Consider the following 19,180-nt stretch of genomic DNA (forward strand, 5'->3'; position numbering starts at 1 on the left):
AACACATCACCTCTGGTTGCAAGCTCTTGGCACAGACAGATTATTTACACAGACATAATCAAGTAGCAAATATAATACACCAAGAGCTTGCAAAGAAACACAAATTAGTAGACATCCACGAACCATACTACAAATACATTCCACAGACAGTATTGGAAAACAACACGCACAAAATGTACTACGACAGAGCCATAATCACAGATAAAACAATTTACCACAACAGACCAGACATCACACTCGTTGACAAACACAATAAAATCACATACATTATAGACATATCCATTCCAAACACTCACAATATACAAAACGCATGCACTGAAAAAATTAGCAAGTACACAGAACTCACCCAGAAAATAAGGCATCTGTGGAGAATGGATAGAGTGCTTATTGTACCTGTTGTTCTCTCTTCTACAGGTGTCATACCACACACACTACACAAAAGCCTGGGCACATTAGAATTGAATAGAAACACATACATCACACTACAGAAGGCCACTATTAGGGATTGCAATCCAGCAGTGTTTTCTATCCAGCTGGATTTTTGCTGGACCAACATCATTCCAGCTGGATCCAGCGCGGATCCAGCGCAGATGTATGTTTGGTGCAATAAAGTGTTATCTATCTATCTGTCTATCTACCTATCTATCTATCCAGCAATTTATGGTTCTTTTTTAAAGAAATAAAACATTTTTTTTTAAATACTTAAGAAAGTTTTATTATTTAGACTGGTCACTATAAATCAGTAAAACTTCTTACACATTTAGGTAGTAAACTTAACTTTGGTTCGGTTTGACACTTCAGATAGAGAAAATTAACTTTAAATGTTTAGTTAGACTATAATTATAATTTAATCTTTAAGTTAAATAATAGCAAAGGTAATTCTACTAATTAATTTATATTAATATATTATAATAATGTAAGGACAGATAATCAGTGGCTAAGTGGCTATCAGTCTTACCAGTTTTCTTATATAGTGTCTATATATCAGTTTGTAGTTATTTATAACTTATTTAACTATTTGTGTTAGTAAAGTAGTGAGTAAGTAATTAGTAGTAGTCTAGTAGTTAGTTATTATTATCACAATCATTAATCACTATACATTCATATCATCATATATCTAAGATACTGATACTCATTAATTTAATTAACTATTTAACTAAATAGGTAGTTTCAGTTTCTTGCTAATTTTCACGATAAAATTGCCTAGCCTAGCCCACTAACCACTTACAGAATAAAAGTTAAAATCTCTTACTTAATAGAATTAGAGTAGAAGTTATAAAATATTAGTCTTGTCTTGAATAAAGTATTTTAAAGGATTAAATAAAACTAAATCAATCACTTCTGTTATTTTTTGGACTTTTCTGGAAGTAGGATCTCAAGAAACAAATGGTATTAATGGTGTTGTCTCCCGACCTACTTCTTAATAAACTGCATGTACAGGGTGGGCCAGCTGAAAACGAAACGGCAGAGTGTTCGTATTCGTCCAAGCAAATCGCTCGGACAGGTCGATTTTATTCTCGAGGGGACATCTTTTGCAATAAAGTTTTTGCGATTCTGAATACAACAGACAACAAAAAAGTTTAAAAACTCATTTATTATGTATTAACTAAACAAACATTTATTTCGAAAAAATTGTTTGTTTAGTTAATATTCAGATTCGCAAAAACTTTATTGCAAAAGATGTCCCCTCGAGAATAAAATCGACCTGTCCGAGCGATTTGCTTGGACGAACACGAACACTCTGCCGTTTTGTTTTCGCTGGCCCACCCTGTATATCCTGCTGCGGAGAAAGCCCTTTCTGTCTCTACGTTAGTTGGTTTCAGGGTCATCAAATAATCATAAATCGTTCCGTCACGTGATTCATTGACGGAACGATTGACCGTAAATTAGAATTATGCACCAGGACTAGGAAAAGAGTTACTTATTTTATTTAGTGCGAAGACACTTTATTTAGCGAGAGCGGAAAGTCAACTGTCAATTAGATCAGCAGAGGCAAAAGGACGGGCGGTGCAGTGTAGAGAGGGGGTGTAGCAAGTGCCGCACTGAACGACAACGTCACTATTGCCGCTGAGCGATAGCGCACATAGCAAAGCGGCAACGTAGACTTTTGCGCCATTATTTAAAAAGTTAATTGAGTATTTGCGGATCTGCAGCACTGGATCCAGCACCAGGTGCTGGATCCAGCAGGCTGAGGAATTTGCTGGATCCAGCTGGATTGCTGGATGAGGGATTCAGCAATTGCAATCCCTAGCCACTATATTGAATACATGTCATATTGTGAGAAAATTCCTTAATACAGACACACACACTGATACACTTCTTTAATTTCTGTTTTGGTTACTATGCCTTGACTTTGATCCGGCATAGTACACAGCCACCGGTGTTAACCGAGTATATCTCACTTAACCCAACATAATAATAATAAAGCAGAGTCCATTTAATTGAGACAAATCAAGACTAAAACAATTTGGTGTCCCACCAGTGGCCAAGCGGTCTTCGTTCCCTGAACACTGAAGAGTTCAGTCATGGGTTTGCACCTCACTCGGATGGACTGGCCACGTGGAGTTTTCCGGGTTTTCTCCACATCTGTAACACCTAAATAGGGATCAGTTTCCCTTAAAAAGACTTCCTGGAAGGCGTCCCCTAGGTAGATTGCCCAAGTGTTGCGTTGCCATAACTAAACAAACAAACAAAAACAGTTTGGTTCAGTTTAGTGGCTACTCTAATTATTAAAGTTTCAGGCAATGTGATTTCACTGTTTATTGAAAAAGGAATTTTCATAATTGCAAAAGTTTCTGGAATTTACAGTGAAATATTTATCCTCAAATGTTACTAACAATAAATGTGTGCATAACTTTCCAGACAGTTTTGTTCTCTGTTTTTTCTACATCAAAGAAAGTTTTCATTTTCAAATGCTGCATGTATGGTATATTTCAAAAAGATAATATTTTTAGACAGAACTTACATAAAGCAATGTTTTGTTACAGTTTACTCTTAACAGATCTCTTGTCAGTCAGTTGGATTTATTCAAACAAACCATTATTTATTTGAAATCTTTAACTATATTCTTTAATTATGACATTTAAAAAGATTGCATGTAAAAATATTCCTATTGAAAAAAAATTAATAATTGCTTTTACATTTTGCTTACAGTGAGAGTATTTTTGGATATCTAGATCTGAAAGTGAAGTTATATTATAGTGCATCTCGTTTAACTACATTTTTAGGAATATATTATGCAGAGCAAATTTCTCTTGAGAAAAGTGAAGGAGTTGAGGTTAGTATTTTAGAAATACTTAGTTATGCTCAATTATTATATTTATTCAAAAATTAATTTTTCATTTAGAGAATTTATTTTCTGATTTTATATATACAGTAAAACCTGTTTAAACCAGAATTGCATCAGATTTGGCAGGTTTCCATTTTGAACAGGTATTTTTTACCACAAAATTGCTCCATTCCAAAGAATTTTCATTTTATTCAGGTTCTGTTTAGGATTGGTTTTACTGTATGCATGTATATACAGTAGAGCATCGATTATCCGACCCCCGATTAACCGACTTATCGGTTAACCGATCGCGTTCTAGTCGGCAAATTCAAATGTCCACTAGTGATGTGGCGCTACAATATTTGGTTATGTCTTGGCTACATTAATATTATTTTTGTATGTTTTAGCTGGCAGCACTGGCTCGATCATGAAAGGGAGGCTAGTATTTAAATTAGGCCTAATACACTATACTAATAATGTATTTTTTCATACTTTTCAGTTATCCGACCAACCCCAGTCCCCAATTAAGTCGGATAATCGATGCTCTACTGTATATGTATGTGTATATATATATAAAATCAGAAAATAAGCTCTATAAGGTTTTATATATATAAAGTTTAAATAGCTGCCATTTGTTCTGTTTTTCTACTTTTTGAGTATTAAATTTTAAATAAATAAACATATATAATTAATATATTTATTTATATTTAAAAATGAATGGCAAATATTAATGTATATTTGCCATTTATTGTTCTAGACTAGATAAAAGTATTTTGTAGACTTGTGTTTTCAAAAAGCTATAGCTACTTTTCATCTTAGTTTGTTATTGTCTGCATCTCACAGAAATACATCAACTGGACAGTGTGACATATAACAGGAATTTTAAGGCCATTTAAATTACGTTGCTGGGTTATATTGAAAGAATGCAACTAGCTGGCTGCCAAAATTTGTCTACATCCAAACAGTGGAAGGAGTCTGACCTTTAGAACAGCCACAAAAACAGATGGTTGGACAAAACACAAGACAACCTAAAACTATAAGAATATTCAGCTGAAGAATCATTGTGGTAAACAGAAAGAATCTGGAGAAAGTTTGTATCTGCAGCATAGAACCTCAAAGGCTCACAGTGCTAGCAAGAGGATGGTGATGATAGAATTTTTTTCTGTAAATCATCAAGAAATTGTCATTTTGTTCACACATCATAACTTCTTGATTCATTTTATGTATGGTAAATAACATTTTATTCGTAAGTACAAATAACAAGCTGACTGCTGCTATAATGTGACAAAGGCCAAGTGCTTTTTATCTCTCAGGACCTGTAGGAAATTCTGTATTCTTGTTCATTTAGTTTTAGTTTTGCTTCCAGGAATAAAATTTGAAATGAAATTAACCAACCACTTAAAATTGTCTAGTGAACTATTAGAGGAATTATAACTGGACACTTAAAAGGGGTGCAAGATCACCTAGGGAAAAATTGAAATGTTCACTTATATGAGGTTGAAATAATGTTACAACTTATGGCATTTTCAAGAAGAATTTTCTGACTCATGACTTGATGCAATGAAATTTTATTGTGCTTTAAAATGCATTTTAAATATTGTACCTCAGTAAGTACTCATCTTCAGGCAAATGGCATATTCGTAATCATATTGTAGAATGCTATCTGATAAAAAAATAGACATATTACCCTTTGCATCTGATATGTTCATTTTTTTTTAAATTGAAGAATTTATCTGTAATCAAAAAAGGAAGTGGCATTTAAATTATTAAATTAGAATTTACTAAAATGAAACAGATCTCATATTTGATTACAAAATATTACAGTGCAATGCAAATAGTAACATGTCTGGAACATAAACTTAATTAAAACAAATACAGTCAAATCTTGGGTTACGAATGCCGTTTACAAACAAAATTTTGAATGTCATATTTACTCCGGTTAACTCAGTTTCCAAACAAGCTACTCAGCAGAGCCAGCCATCAGTTGTGAACTTCCTATACTTCCTATGTTAGATGGAAAGTTGATGACTTGATTAATCAATGACAGGACTACCAATTCAGTGGTGACACCAAGGGTATGTTCGTAAAGTTGAATAAGTTAAATGTGTTACTAATGAGTCAGTCATAAAGTACAAATTCCATTCAGTGCGCATGCTCGCACTGAACATTTCAAATGAAACTCTAATGAAATTCACGAAGGAAAGAGTTAGTTTACTTTGTTAAGAAAATGGTGCCCTGCAATATCAATGTTTCTAATTCTACTCTAGTGTTTAAATTGTGGATTAAAAGGTGAAATGATAGAAATAGCTGTCCACCCGAAGCAATCTAAGAAAAATATTTTGGATAAGACTGCACTAGCAACATGTGTATCTTCGATTTTACCAACAGCCATTTTGTTATAAACGAATCGGTCGAAAAGTCTAATGAAATAAGAATAACAATGATGTCATTTTCGTTTAACTCGTTTGGCTTTACGAATGTACTCCAAGATTTGCTTCTCCATCATTACATGTCACAACGAATCATCGATGATGATGTTATTCAAATTAGATTTTAATGCACATGCAGGTAAGATACTGCTTCCAGTTTTCAGAATGTGTCACAATTCAATTTAAATCAAATTAATTAATAAAAACTGTGTTAATTAACATTTGCATAATATAAATGACACCCAGTAATTCATATTTAAAGGTGCTTAACTCAAATTAAATGACAAAAATTTATTAATCTCTTTATGTTACTCATTAAAGTTGTTTTGTTTAATTGGTGTCAAAATCAGTTATTGCAAGGATGGGTCACCTATTGACTTACTCACAACCCCTTCCATTTGAATCCAAGCCATCCAGTGACAACATGAGCGGGACTAATGGTCTTGACACCGCACAAGGGCTAGAGAAAAAGCATCTAACTCGTGTATTATTACAAATTAAATTGTTTTTTTATTTATAAACTTTAATCATTATTCAGTTGGTATGTTATAATATAATATTACATTGCATTTGAATTGCATTTATAGGTATTTTTATGGATGAAATACAACTAAAAAGGTTTTGTTTTGGGGGTTGGGAATGGATTAATCTATTTTATGTTGTTTCTTATGGAAAAATTTTGTTTCAGTTTGAGAAAAAAATCAGTTTTCAAACAACTTTTAGGAACGAATCAAGTTTGTAAACAGAAGTTTGACTGTAGAATAAAGTAAAGAAACAAGTAAAATAAAATAAACAATAGAAATTAAGAATTATGAATAAAAATAAAAATGAAACTAAAATAGAAATCACTTTGTAGAGAATTTATTGTTCTATTTCTCTGCGATGTGGGTTGGTTATTATCCATATTTATGGATGTAAGTCATCAGTATCCTTATTTTTATTGATCATTTGGCCCTAATGTGTGTTTATCATGATCTTCTTTACTATTCTTATGGGTAGATAGTTGATAGATCCAGGCTGCACCAAAAGGCATAGCCAGAGAAGGAAGGAAGGAAAGTAGGGGCAGAATAGGAGAAGACAGAAGGAGAAAGAGGAAGGATGAAGATTACAAGTGCGCCATTGCTGGGCAATAATTGCTAAACATAAGGACAATATATACAAAGGGTCCCGTGCACGGAATAAGCACTTAAATGGTGAAAGAATGTGCAGGGATGCGCACCAAAATATGCACAGAAGGTACCGAACCACACAGTGTGGTTCAACAGCCAAACGGGGAAAGGAAGAAAGGCCTGTAGGGCCTCCCTACCAAAGACAGAATGACACAGTCAATGAAGTTCATAAAGATAGAGTCCATTCAATGGTAAGTAGTCCTGTTGGAGAAGAACCTTGTCACAAAGTTTGCAAAGGCTTTGTAGTAATGTTTATTGCTGATGAGGAGGCTCGGGCTACAAGGCCAAGTATCATTGTTTTTTAGGATGGTGGATATGAGTTCCAGCCTTTCCTCCTCCATGCACTCACAGTGGTAGAGGAGATGCTTGGGGTCTCATCCTCCAGTGGGCAGCTGCTACATTTCCCGTCACTCTTCTTTAAAAATCTAGCAAGGTAGTAGTGGAAGTTCCTGTGCCCGGTCATGAATTGTGTCATGTAGAAGTTCGGGTTGAAGTGAGTTGGATTCAACCTGTCCACCCTGGGAATGAACTTGTGCATCCACCTACCAGTGACAGAAGTGGCCCACTCCCTCTGCCATCTGCTTTTAACATAAAGCTTCAGGGTACTGGAAACCCAGGAGACGGGAACAGAAGAGAAGGAGACATCAGTAAGCCTCAAAGGGGCTACCTTAGCAAGCTGGTCTGCCCGTTCATTCCCAGGACAACCGGAGTGACCCTTCACCCAATAGAAGTTAATATCCTTTGAATGTTGCAACTTTTGAAGAAGCCCAAGGATGTCATTAATAATAGGGAGACGAGTGTTCCATGTTTTTAATCTGGTGAAGGGTCACCCAGCTATCAGTGCAGATGTTGATGCTTCTACATTTGATGTGATTCTGGAAAGAATGAGTATACTTCAAAGCTTTCAGAATAGCAAGTGACTCTGCTTGATTGTTGGAGCAGTTGTCATCTAATTTGTAGTAGACTTGTTTAAAGATTTTCTCTTTGCTGTCCCCAATAACAAAAGAACACCTGACTCCATTATCGGACTTAGAGCCATCTGTAAAAATATTGAGGGAAGCAGGAATATGATCAGGGTAGAAGACAGCCTTAGCAGGAATGTTAGTGGCAGGGTGTTGCAGATGGAACTTGAAATTCCTGTCCAAGCTGTTGTTGTCTATAGTGTTAGCCAGGTCCTTAATGTTAGGAGGGAGGGTGGTATGAGGATATATTATTTTAAGGTTGTAGGAGATTTCATCATCCCTATTAATGTTGAGAAGATAGAATTTCCAAATCTTCATTTCGACCAGTAGATCAATTGGAGGAAGCCCAGTGATGGCGAGAAGGGCATTCGTAGATGTAGTCCTGTACCCTTTGGCTATAGGTATGGCTGCCAGCCTCTGAACTGAGCGATAGTTTCCTCCTGATGTGGACCTTCTTATGGGTAGCATTTTTGTTTCATATTTCCTCTGCCTGGTCTCACAGTTTCTGGACATAATTGGTCTTTGCAACCTGCACTATTGCTGCTGCTATTGTTTCTCTGGATTTTTTTTTGTGTTTTTGTATGTAGGTGCATATGCTTCTGATATAATAGTGCACTTCTTCTCCTTATTGATTAGTGGGATTTAGTACACACCCCCTTTTTTATGATTGGGTAATTTTTCATTTCTAATGAGGTTAAAGATTGTAAGGTGTCTTAAGGATATAATTTGTATATTTTGTGTATTGTTATTAGTCATTTTATTTCTTAGTAGATTATAAGAATATACAAAATTTGAATTCTTTCTTCACCTGAGAATGACATTTTAAATTGTCAGAAGTACTATACCTGCTTGTATTTAATTTATCAAATAAATAAATTTAATGCAAAAAGACAGTACATTTTCTTCCTTATGTTAAAGCCAAAAGATTCCTGGATTAAATTGGGCTATATTCTATTATTATTATTATTAATTAAATATTAAATAATTTGGCCTAGTAGCCCTTAATCTGGTAATCTGGTACAGTTGAGCATCAATTATCCGACTCCCGATCAACCATCGCATCAGTTAACTGACCATGTTCTAGTGATCAAATTCAAATGTTCGCTAGTGATGTAGTGCTACAATATTTGGCTATGTCTTGGCTACTTTAATATTATTTTTGTTAAATTTTTGCGTGTTTTAGCTGGCAACATTGGCTCGACTTTTGAGTCAAAATAAAATTCAAAATGGGGACACTTTCTACGAGCAGGCAGTGCGAGATTTGCGCATGCGTTGCTTGTCGGGAAGTTGGAAATGCCACAGGGAGTATGCTAATGAAAAAAGGTTGGGAACTGCTGCACTATGACACAAAGTTATAGGTATAATCACTATCAGAGCATAGAATTGGGAATAGTAAATTGTAATTACCTCATTTATAGATGAAATATGTTAGACTTTTATCACTTAGTATAATATCAATTCTGAATTACGTTTCTAGAAATACTTTCAGTTCAGTATAGTTTATGAAGTTTTATTAAAAGATTTACTGTTTGATCAAGTTGTAATTCCTTTTATATCTTGTTTGATAATATCTGTAAATGAAATTCTTTTCAACTTACAAAGAATTTCATACATAAATGTATTAGTCTGTTTCAAAATTTTGTAAAAGTCTGTTTATAAAATGGAAAATCATCTTACATTATTAAACTATTAAAATAACACTTTTTTAGTAATTTATTGTAGTAAATAATCTTAATATGATTATTAATTTGATTATTAATGATTATTATGATTATTAATCTTATTAAGTAAATTATCTATATTATGATAATATAGATAATTTTTAACAGTTAATCATTTGCTATTAGTATAAAATTTTTGCACTTAATTCCATTACAACAATTAACTCATCTTTAAAAATAAAAATAAAAGCAATCTGCTGAAAATATTTTTATTTCTACATCTGTGAAAGAAGGATATGATATAATATAGTTATAAGTTAATTAAAAATACTAAATTTATAATTTTTATTTATCTCTTTCTTTTTGTAGCCTGATAACATTGTTAAAATCATAGGTGAAAAACTTCAACCCGGATTTCTCACAAATATTGATGATTTTACTGCTTCTCTATCCAAAGATGCTAATTTTAAACCTTATGGAGAGTTACTACATTCTTTTGAACAGGGAAATGGTAATTTTATTTTTATAACTTAATGAATTGAAATTTAATTTAAAATCATAATAATTAACTATGCAATTTTCCTTATCATACATTTAACCATTTTTGATTTGGTTATTTTTGGGCAACTATTCTTAAATTTTATCATTATTTTTAATTAAAAATAAATTTAATATTTATAATCATATGAAATCTGAAAAAAATGAAGCAATAAAACCAAAAATATAAACTAAAATATATCAGTTTGTCTGTTTTTTCCCTCTTCATTTAGTTTTTAGCTGTATTTTTAAACTTATAAACTTAGTCACAAAATAAATACACCTTTACTTTCAGCAATATTTTTGTGCTTAGTTGATATGTTTTTGACCTTACTGAAAGGTTTTCCTCATGCTACATTAGAAACATATATTTAAATTTTATCCAGTTTGTTTTACTACTGGTAAACATACAATTGCATTTAAACACATTATTTTATAAAACTTTTTATATTTTTTGTTTAGATTTTTATTTACAAATTTATGTTGTTTGTTTTTATGAACTTTTTCCTTTTTTACAAATATTCAGTCATATTTAATAGTCTGAGAATATTCTTTTAATTGTGTTCAAGTATACTTTCAAAAAATTACAAATAATTGATGTGTTTAAAAGTTTTTAAAATAAAATCTAAATATATGATTTGTACAAATTTAATGTGATTATATGAAAAGGAGAAAATGTATGCTTAAATACAATTCCTTATTACAGATGGTTCAGTTAAAAAATGTTATGAAATCTTTAAATGCAACATAGATGTGACAGGATTCCGGGAATATCATGAACGTATGCAGACATTTCTTTTGTGGTTTGTTGATGCTGCTTCTTATATTGAAGTAGATGATGACAAATGGGATTTTTTTGTGATGTAAATATGTTATTTTTGGATATATATTATGTATTTCATTTAATTAAATCTAAATGGGGAAATTATATTTTTAGATATGAAAAGAAGGTAATAGATGGTAAGCCTATATATTGGTTTGTTGGATATACTACTGTTTATAGGTATTATGCCTATCCTAACAAAACAAGGCCACGAATAAGGTAGATATATGATTAATAGTAATTATATAAATGTAAATGCAAAAATCTAATGATTTGAATTTAGTCAGATGATGATTCTTCCACCTTTCCAAAAGAAAAGTCTGGGAGCAGAATTACTTCAAACCATTTATAATTGGTATATTCAAGATGCTTTAGTGTTTGATATTACAGGTAAGAAATTTTTAGAATTACATAATTTATAATGTAATTATTTTAACATGTATTTTTATTTGTAGTTGAAGATCCATCTGATAATTTCACTAGATTGAGAGATTTTGTAGATGCTAAAAATTGTTTGAAACTTACAAGTTATAGTCAAGAAAATCTGCGTAAGGGATTCAGTGAAGAAATGAAATTGGAAGCACAAGAGAAACTGAAATTAACTAAGGTAATTTATATATAAATTGTCATTATTTATTGCTGACACTTAGGGTTGATTGTTTAAACTTAAGTAATAATTGAAATATAGACTAAATAAGAAACTTACTTTAGCCTTAATACATTTAGTATGAGTCTAACTTGCTTGTATATGAACACTTGTTGATATTAGAGTTAAGGTTAATTGTAATCATCTTGGTTATGCATGCAATCTCCAGTAGATGGTGTTAAAAATTTAATGCTATTTCTATGGGAAAATTCTGGAAAATGGAATTAGATAAAATCAAACAGTTTATTGTATTAGAATTCTATAGTATTTGATTCTTCTATTAATACATGATTCAGAAATTTGAAAATCAAGTTCATTAATTTTCTAAAAAATTTCTACAATACAGTCTAACTTGGTTATAACGTCATCGGATGTAACGACAACCCTTATGTAACGTCAAATTTTTATCGGTCCCACGACTTTTACTATACTAGATAATGTTAAAAATCCCGCTTGTAACGACATAAAACCCTGTTTTAACGTCATATTTGAAGCACTCCCAAATTTACAAATTTTATTCCACAATGAAAATACTACGTGTTTAGACCTAGGGTCAGAGTCCACTTTCTAGAACGACTGTGGGTGGTACTCTCCCCACCTGACTTCGATGGGGTGAGGTTTGCTACATTTTTAATGACGTGACGATCGGTTATTATGTACTCATTTTTAAATTACTTTATGCTAAATTGTTAAATATTCTATTATTTTTAATATAACATTACATTAAATAGTTTATAAAGAAATAATTGAATTATTTTTAATTGGCATACATTAGTTTAACCTTTTGTTGCCTTTTGATTCGATATTATTCTCAAAACTGGAAGTTCTGCCATTATTGAAACTTATGACAAATAGAAATTTCTTATAAAAGGAAATTTTTGAAATTTTTAATTACATTGATGTAAACTTCGACATAATAATGTAAATAAAGTTGATTTAAAACATGTAGTTTGCATTTTTATACATATAATAATAAATTTATTATGATAATAATAGACTTTGCAGATAACGACACTCGGTTATAACGTCAAAAAATTGCCGGTCCCATGGATGACGTTATAAACAAGTTAAACTGTATTTGTAGAAAATTAATGAATTTGATTTTCAAACTTTTGAACCATGTGTTAATAGAAGAATCAAATATGATCCTAATGCAATAAACTGTTTGGTTTTATCTAATTCCATTTTCAAGAATTTTCAGGAAACGATTTTTCCATAAAAATACATTAAATTTTTAACATCATCTACTGGAGATCATATGCATAACTAAGAAGATTACAATAAGCCTAAGAGAACTTTGTTTAAGTCTATGCTGTTCCACTTGTAAATCATGCCTCTCTAGTGTGTATTGCCCAGTCAAGGAAAGGGCTAATTACATATGTTGTTACATCAGTTTTCTTTTACTTGTTTAGATAGAATTTGGGTTTAGTATTATGTATGTGAAGAAAAATGCAGTTCAAAATATATTGGATTTTAATGACAAATTCATCATTATCATATGTTATTGGTAATTAAATAAATTGAGAATTTATACAATTTCTAAATACTCTAATTTTTATAAATTGTCTCTGTAAATAATTGTCATATTCCATATTTTCTTTCTATTCTATCTAGCATATCTACTATATTATTTTGAAATATAAATTCATAATGCAATATGAACCAAGGAAAATGTGACTGTTACTAAAGTAGTTGTCAGAAACTAAATATAAACATGTATCTTCTAATACTTAAACCAACTATAAAGCAGATTTAAAATTGCAAATTAGGTCATATCTTTGAAATGTTTAGATTAATCAGAATATTTTTTATATAAATAATTTTGTATTAGTATGAGTTTAAACAGTTGCCTTTTGAATTTCAAATGTACTACAGTTTTAATTGCTGTTAATGTTAAACTTTATATTTAATTAAACATTAATTTTTAGAAATCTAAACTGCTTTTAAATGTTTTCAAAATAAAAATGACTTAATTGCCAAACAAGTTATACATAGCATATTAAAATTTTAACTGATTAATCCCAAATTATCTGAATGTTAAAAGTTACAGAAAGCTTGTGTTCTTAGCTAACAATATCTCTATAAAAATTATTTACAAAGATAGAGAAAATACTATTGGAATAATGAATTTAACCATCACTAAAGTCAAAATAGAAAAAAAAAAGTACTATGAGATTCCTTTGCTTAAAGAGCAAAATCACAAAGAAGAAATAAAACTATTAAAAAAGAAAATAAAGAAAACAAAACAAAGAAATTAAGAAATATGAAAACTACATAGAAAATAAATATCAATAAAAGTTTGAAAATATAATTAAAAAAAATAAATAAATAATAAGGAATAAAAATGAAAATAGTGGAATTGATCAGAAATTTAATTCTAATTTTTGAAATTGAAAACTATGGAATGGATTTTTTGAAAAGCTAACTACATGAAATGGCTTTTTTTAGAGATTTATTTATTATTTTCATGTACACAAACATACAAATTTATATATTTTCTAAGTAGGATACAAAGTACAAAAGTTATTCCATACATATATTTGGCTATTATAGAAATGAAGACTATAATAATCTCAAAATATGGTACTGGACTATTAAGTGGACAAGCCTGATCGAACCTTGGTGGCAGTTTTTACTGTCACTAAACTTTATTAGGTATGTTCACTGTTGTCCATGTGAGTCTAAAATTCATCAGATTCCTTTTCAATAGTACCAGAAGGGTGATCATTCGACCTTGGCTTCCAGAAAATGAATGTAAGATATACTGTAAGCAAAAATTAAATAATGGAACAGGTTATAGTAAAGAAAATATTGGATAGCTTTTAGGAAGTAAGAAATTTATAAAAAATTAGATAGTTTTTTATTTAGTTTAAATTTAGAGACAGTTAGTTTAATAAAAAATAATCTAAAAAATAATTTGATGTATTAAGTTAAAATAATAATCTCTGGATAAAAGATTTATCTGGATTTATCCAGAGATTATACAACTTTTGGTGTGAATTTTTAATTCCACTTCTACTAAGATACAATAATAAAATAGCAGTGAAAAAGTCAACTGGCAAAGCCATTCCTCAGTCAAAATGAAATGAATAATGTCGTAAAATTATTTGTTAGTAACTCTTTCATTCAGTTTTAATCAACAGTAGTGAAAATTATTTCAGATAAAAACAAATTTAAAGGACAAATTTAGCAGTTACACACACAGAATAGCCAAAGTAACGAAATTAGACGATAGAAACATTTTAAAAATATTTCTTTAAATAAAAATTGAATGTATGGAAAATATTCAAAGCAAATATACAAAATGGTTGGTGAAATTCTAAAATAACTTAGCTGTGAAATATAAGATAAATTAAAAATTCAAATTGATTTAGTTATCAGAGAAATAAGGAACAATATGTAGTGTGTCCCAGTGAAAAAGTGACTGATGTCAAATAAAATACAAGACGTATTTTATGATTTGTTTTTATTATTGATTATTCAAAATAATTTCCTTATGACTCAATACACTGCTCGAAGCAGTGTATTGAGTCATAAGGAAATTATTGTAAAACTGTTTGAAGCAGTCTTTAAAGTCTTCACCAGAATTGTCTGCAGAAATTTTGTCACACCATTTTGGATGTTCTGAATTGAAATGTGATATGCTCCTTTCATGACCAACTTTAATTTCAGAAATAACCAAAAATCAGCTAAATTAAAGGAGCTAAATCAGGAGAATAGGGCAGATGTTCAAGCACCATAATGCTTTCTTTGGCCAAAAAAATTGTGTACTATCTTTGCACTGTGAGTCAGTGCATTATCATACAAAAAACAACCATGAGCCTTACTTGCAGAATTTAAGTAGCTTTCACAAAATTTTGGCTCACAAACAATACAAAACACCCAAATAGTATTTACCATCTACTGTCTGGTCTTGAAGAATGTATTTGTGATGAATAATGTGCCTTTGGAATAAAAAACAGTAAACAATGTTTTGATTTGCAATTTTTTTTTGTATTCTTTCTTGTGATCTCTGTTTTGCATTCTGCATTCTGGCACTTGGTTGATGACTCATATTGAAACACCATGTCTCATCACATTATGTTTGATAAGTATTCTGGATCCACAGTTGCACTTTTTTGCATGTCTGCAGTGCTCTGTTTTGGGACTGTAAAGTACTATTTTTTTAGTAGCTTAGGAAACCGACTATAATTACGGTCGGTGAAACTTCCGTTAACCTAACGGGTACTTTACGTGGATTCGAGATTAGTTTGCCAGGCCTGGGCTTTTAAGCGTGCACCGAAAAATTAGTAATAATAATGACAAATATCAAGTCAGATCAAAAGTTCAAATATATTTAATTAGCAACTAGAACGTACTACGTACAAATATCAATAATTCCAAACAAAATTTATTAATGAAAATCAACAAGTCAACCTGACAATAAACTTAGCTACTTAGCTTAACTTAATAGTAATTCCCCTTTGAAATTCGACAAATCAAATACTTAGAAACTATGAACAAAATCTCTTACTAATTAAACGTCTATCCGTCACCTCACTATACGAAGAAACTATTTCCTCAATCCTTTCGATTCTCAATCGTCAATCGAACTCCTCTTTAACACCTTGGATCGTCCAATTATCAATCTGGACTTCTATCAGAAAATACTTCGCTTTCGAATTAACCTCGCTCTCACACTCACCTCGATTTGGAATTCACCTCGGTTTGGAAATCACCTCTCCTTCTTCGGTTAACGTACGGGTTTTATACTGTGAGGTGACGTCACACTTGAGCTGGGTTACTCCTCTTATTTACATACTTAGTTGCTAACATTAACTTTCTGTTCTGGCAGCTTTAAGTTTCCCACAAAGCTTATAAACCGTTTACAAAATATTTATCATAATTTTCTGGGATGTTTAAGACGGTTTATCAAGTATTTCTCTACTAGTGATTGTGGGGACTCCCCCCTCCATTTTTTTTTCTGCGGACTGTTACTTCCGCCGGGCAGCGCAAGTGCGCAAGATGTTTCCTATGGCGCTTATTTCTCCGTGAGTTGTTTTATCTTCATTTTTCATTACTAACAAGAGAGTGGTGGGGAACCTTCGTCCTAAATAAACATAAACCCCAAACAAAAGATAATAAAACGGAAATAATAATAAAATAAAAATAACGTTCGGACTCAGTTCCTTACAGGACATTTTTGGTTTATTGTCAACAAGTGAGGCATAAATCATTCACAGACCTTCTGCTTGTTTAAATCCTTTGTTAGAATGGATAGTAGTATTAAGAATACCAGTAAGCTTCCCAATGAGTCTCACAGATGTACAGCAATCAGTTTGAAGAATTTCAGCCACTTTTTGCACATTTTCTTTGTTTTTAGTTGTTTTTGATATTCTCTGCTTTGAATTATCTTTAATGTGCTTCCTGCCATCACAGAATCTGGCAAATCTCTTGAAAACATTCTTGTGACTCATTGTTTTACTGCCATAAACAGTTCAAATCATTTCAAATATTTTTAGTAGCAGTTTTGCCAAATTTAAAACAAAATTTAATGTTAGTGCATTGCTCCATTATCAGGTTTCTACAAAAGTACAAAAGATATTATCACATGTTATGTCATACCTCATGAATCAGGCATGCCAATGTCTTAAAATTTTTAGCTAAAATGTGTTGTTATATAACACATTTGTTGACTCAGAGAAACTTGGAGATAGAACCAGTCATCTTTTCACTGGGACACACATTGTAGAGAATGGGAATGAAAACAATTAGATGCAATAAAGGTATATTTGTTGTATTAATATTAATTTCAAATAAATTTAATTTTTGTAGAAAATATAATGTTAATTGTATTTTTATCTTATTATCAAAACATAAATCTTATATTTTCATTAGTATTTTATTAAAGAATTTATTAATATTTTTGTTACAGAAACAGGCAAGAAGAGTGTATGAGATTCTTCGGCTGCATATCACAAATACTAATAATGAAGAAGAATATAAAGCTTATCGATTAGAAATCAAAAAGAGATTAAATTCTCCATATCAGGTAAGAAAATTATTCTAGGAATTAAAATTTTCAAGGTTTTTAATTTAAAAAAAAAAATTTTTTTTCATATTTTAGCGACAAAAGTCAGATCTGGCCAAACTCCAAAAAACTCTGAATGCTAGTGAATTTAATGCCACACTTCAGTGCACAAGTAGGGAGCAAAGAATTGAGCAATTGGAACATCAATATAGAGAACTGGAAGCAGAATACAGACACATTTTGGAGAGGTTAGCCAGTTCAGATTTAACCAACTAACTAGACATTTGACTACCCATTTGTACATAAATCATAAAAATAAATTGTGTACATAAATTAGTTTAATGTAGTTTTAATATTAAAACAGTTATTTCTTGCAAAGTTGAATTCATTTTATTCATTAAAATATGATTATAAAATGCAGTATTTAGTTCTATTAGTTAACATTCTGTTGAAATTATACAATATACTTAAATGGTGTGCATACGAGGCTGATTGATTAAAAAGTAATGAGACTGAATTTGTATTATGCATTATGACAACCCTAACATTCATTTACATAAGTCAGTTGTGTAATCCTTACTGAAGATTTGTTGTGCATATGTTATGAGTAATGGCTCTACAGAAGGATGGAGAAAAGTATTAAACAATGATATTTGGTGAATTTTATATGAAATTTCAAAAGAGAGCAACTGAAACTTATGCTGCATTAAAAATTGCATAAAGTGGTGGTGAAGTTGTGTCATGTTCATTGACATAAAAGGTTTTCAGAAGGAAGAATGGATTAGTAAAGGGTGGATTAAGATCAGGGCATCTTTCAACTTCTGCATTGGGTGATAATGTTGAATGTGCATGGACTGTCACTAATAATATAAAAGCTGTTGTGTGTGTGTGAATTCCTTATAACGCCTGCAATTTTTGTCCAATCCAGATGAAATTTTAGTTATATTCATTTTATGTTCTGATGGAAAGTATAGGCTACTTATTTTATGGAAATATTAGCTTTAGAATAAATGTTTTATCGATTTTGGCTGGGTGATCATACTTACGTTGCAGTGACGTCAGTGACCTCATTTAGTTTGTGCTTGAGGGTGAAATTTTCCTTAAGTTGCATTTTTAAATATTTTGGCAAATGATGTATTTTAAACTTACTTCATTGAATTTAAACTTTAAAAAAAGATAGCAGTATTATGTCACTTCTGTAACAAATTTTTAAAAAAATCTTTTCAGTGACCACATGATGCTCTATCATTCAATTGGAAGTAATGGTCTAATGAGTCTTTTATTTACAAAGTGTTATTGCTCATCTAACTAACATATGTACAATTCATCTTTGTTTTATTAACATGGAATTAAAAAGACTTGTTATTTTGTCAAAGAAGGAAAAAAACCTAGATTAAACCATAAGAGTAAGATTGGTCAGGTAAATTCTATATCTAAAAGATTAAAAACAACAGAGACCCCTCAAGGCTGTGAAAACTAACTTGAGCAATATCAAGAAGGAATAGCTTTGTCAAGGGCTGCAGAAACAGCATCACAACTTCAAGCTCAACTTAAGCAAAATAGATTGACAATGACTTTGTTGAAAAAAGTATTCAATCATGCTTGATGGGAGAATTTCTAGTTCTTCAAGATTGACAAATGACAATTAGAAGTCAGTCATTTTGAACTGTTGCTT

General features: G+C 31.0%; 1 protein-coding gene across 1 annotated transcript in view; it reads left to right on the forward strand.

Annotated features, from left to right (window-relative positions):
• Hat1 (histone acetyltransferase 1) overlaps positions 1-17,883 on the forward strand; it is a 41,384-nt gene extending 23,501 nt beyond the window's left edge. Inside the window, exons 4-11 of the mRNA XM_067282420.1 lie at positions 3,154-3,277; positions 9,859-10,000; positions 10,733-10,889; positions 10,964-11,068; positions 11,133-11,239; positions 11,305-11,456; positions 17,410-17,526; positions 17,602-17,883. Of these exons, the coding sequence (XP_067138521.1) occupies positions 3,154-3,277; positions 9,859-10,000; positions 10,733-10,889; positions 10,964-11,068; positions 11,133-11,239; positions 11,305-11,456; positions 17,410-17,526; positions 17,602-17,781 (1,084 nt within the window). The 3' untranslated portion in view covers positions 17,782-17,883. The remainder of the gene's footprint in view (positions 1-3,153; positions 3,278-9,858; positions 10,001-10,732; positions 10,890-10,963; positions 11,069-11,132; positions 11,240-11,304; positions 11,457-17,409; positions 17,527-17,601) is intronic.
• The last annotated feature ends 1,297 nt before the right edge of the window (positions 17,884-19,180 follow it).

This window comes from Centruroides vittatus, unplaced genomic scaffold, assembly GCF_030686945.1.
Source record: "Centruroides vittatus isolate TY-2023 unplaced genomic scaffold, ASM3068694v2 contig_955, whole genome shotgun sequence".
Classification (NCBI taxonomy): Eukaryota; Metazoa; Arthropoda; class Arachnida; order Scorpiones; family Buthidae; genus Centruroides; species Centruroides vittatus.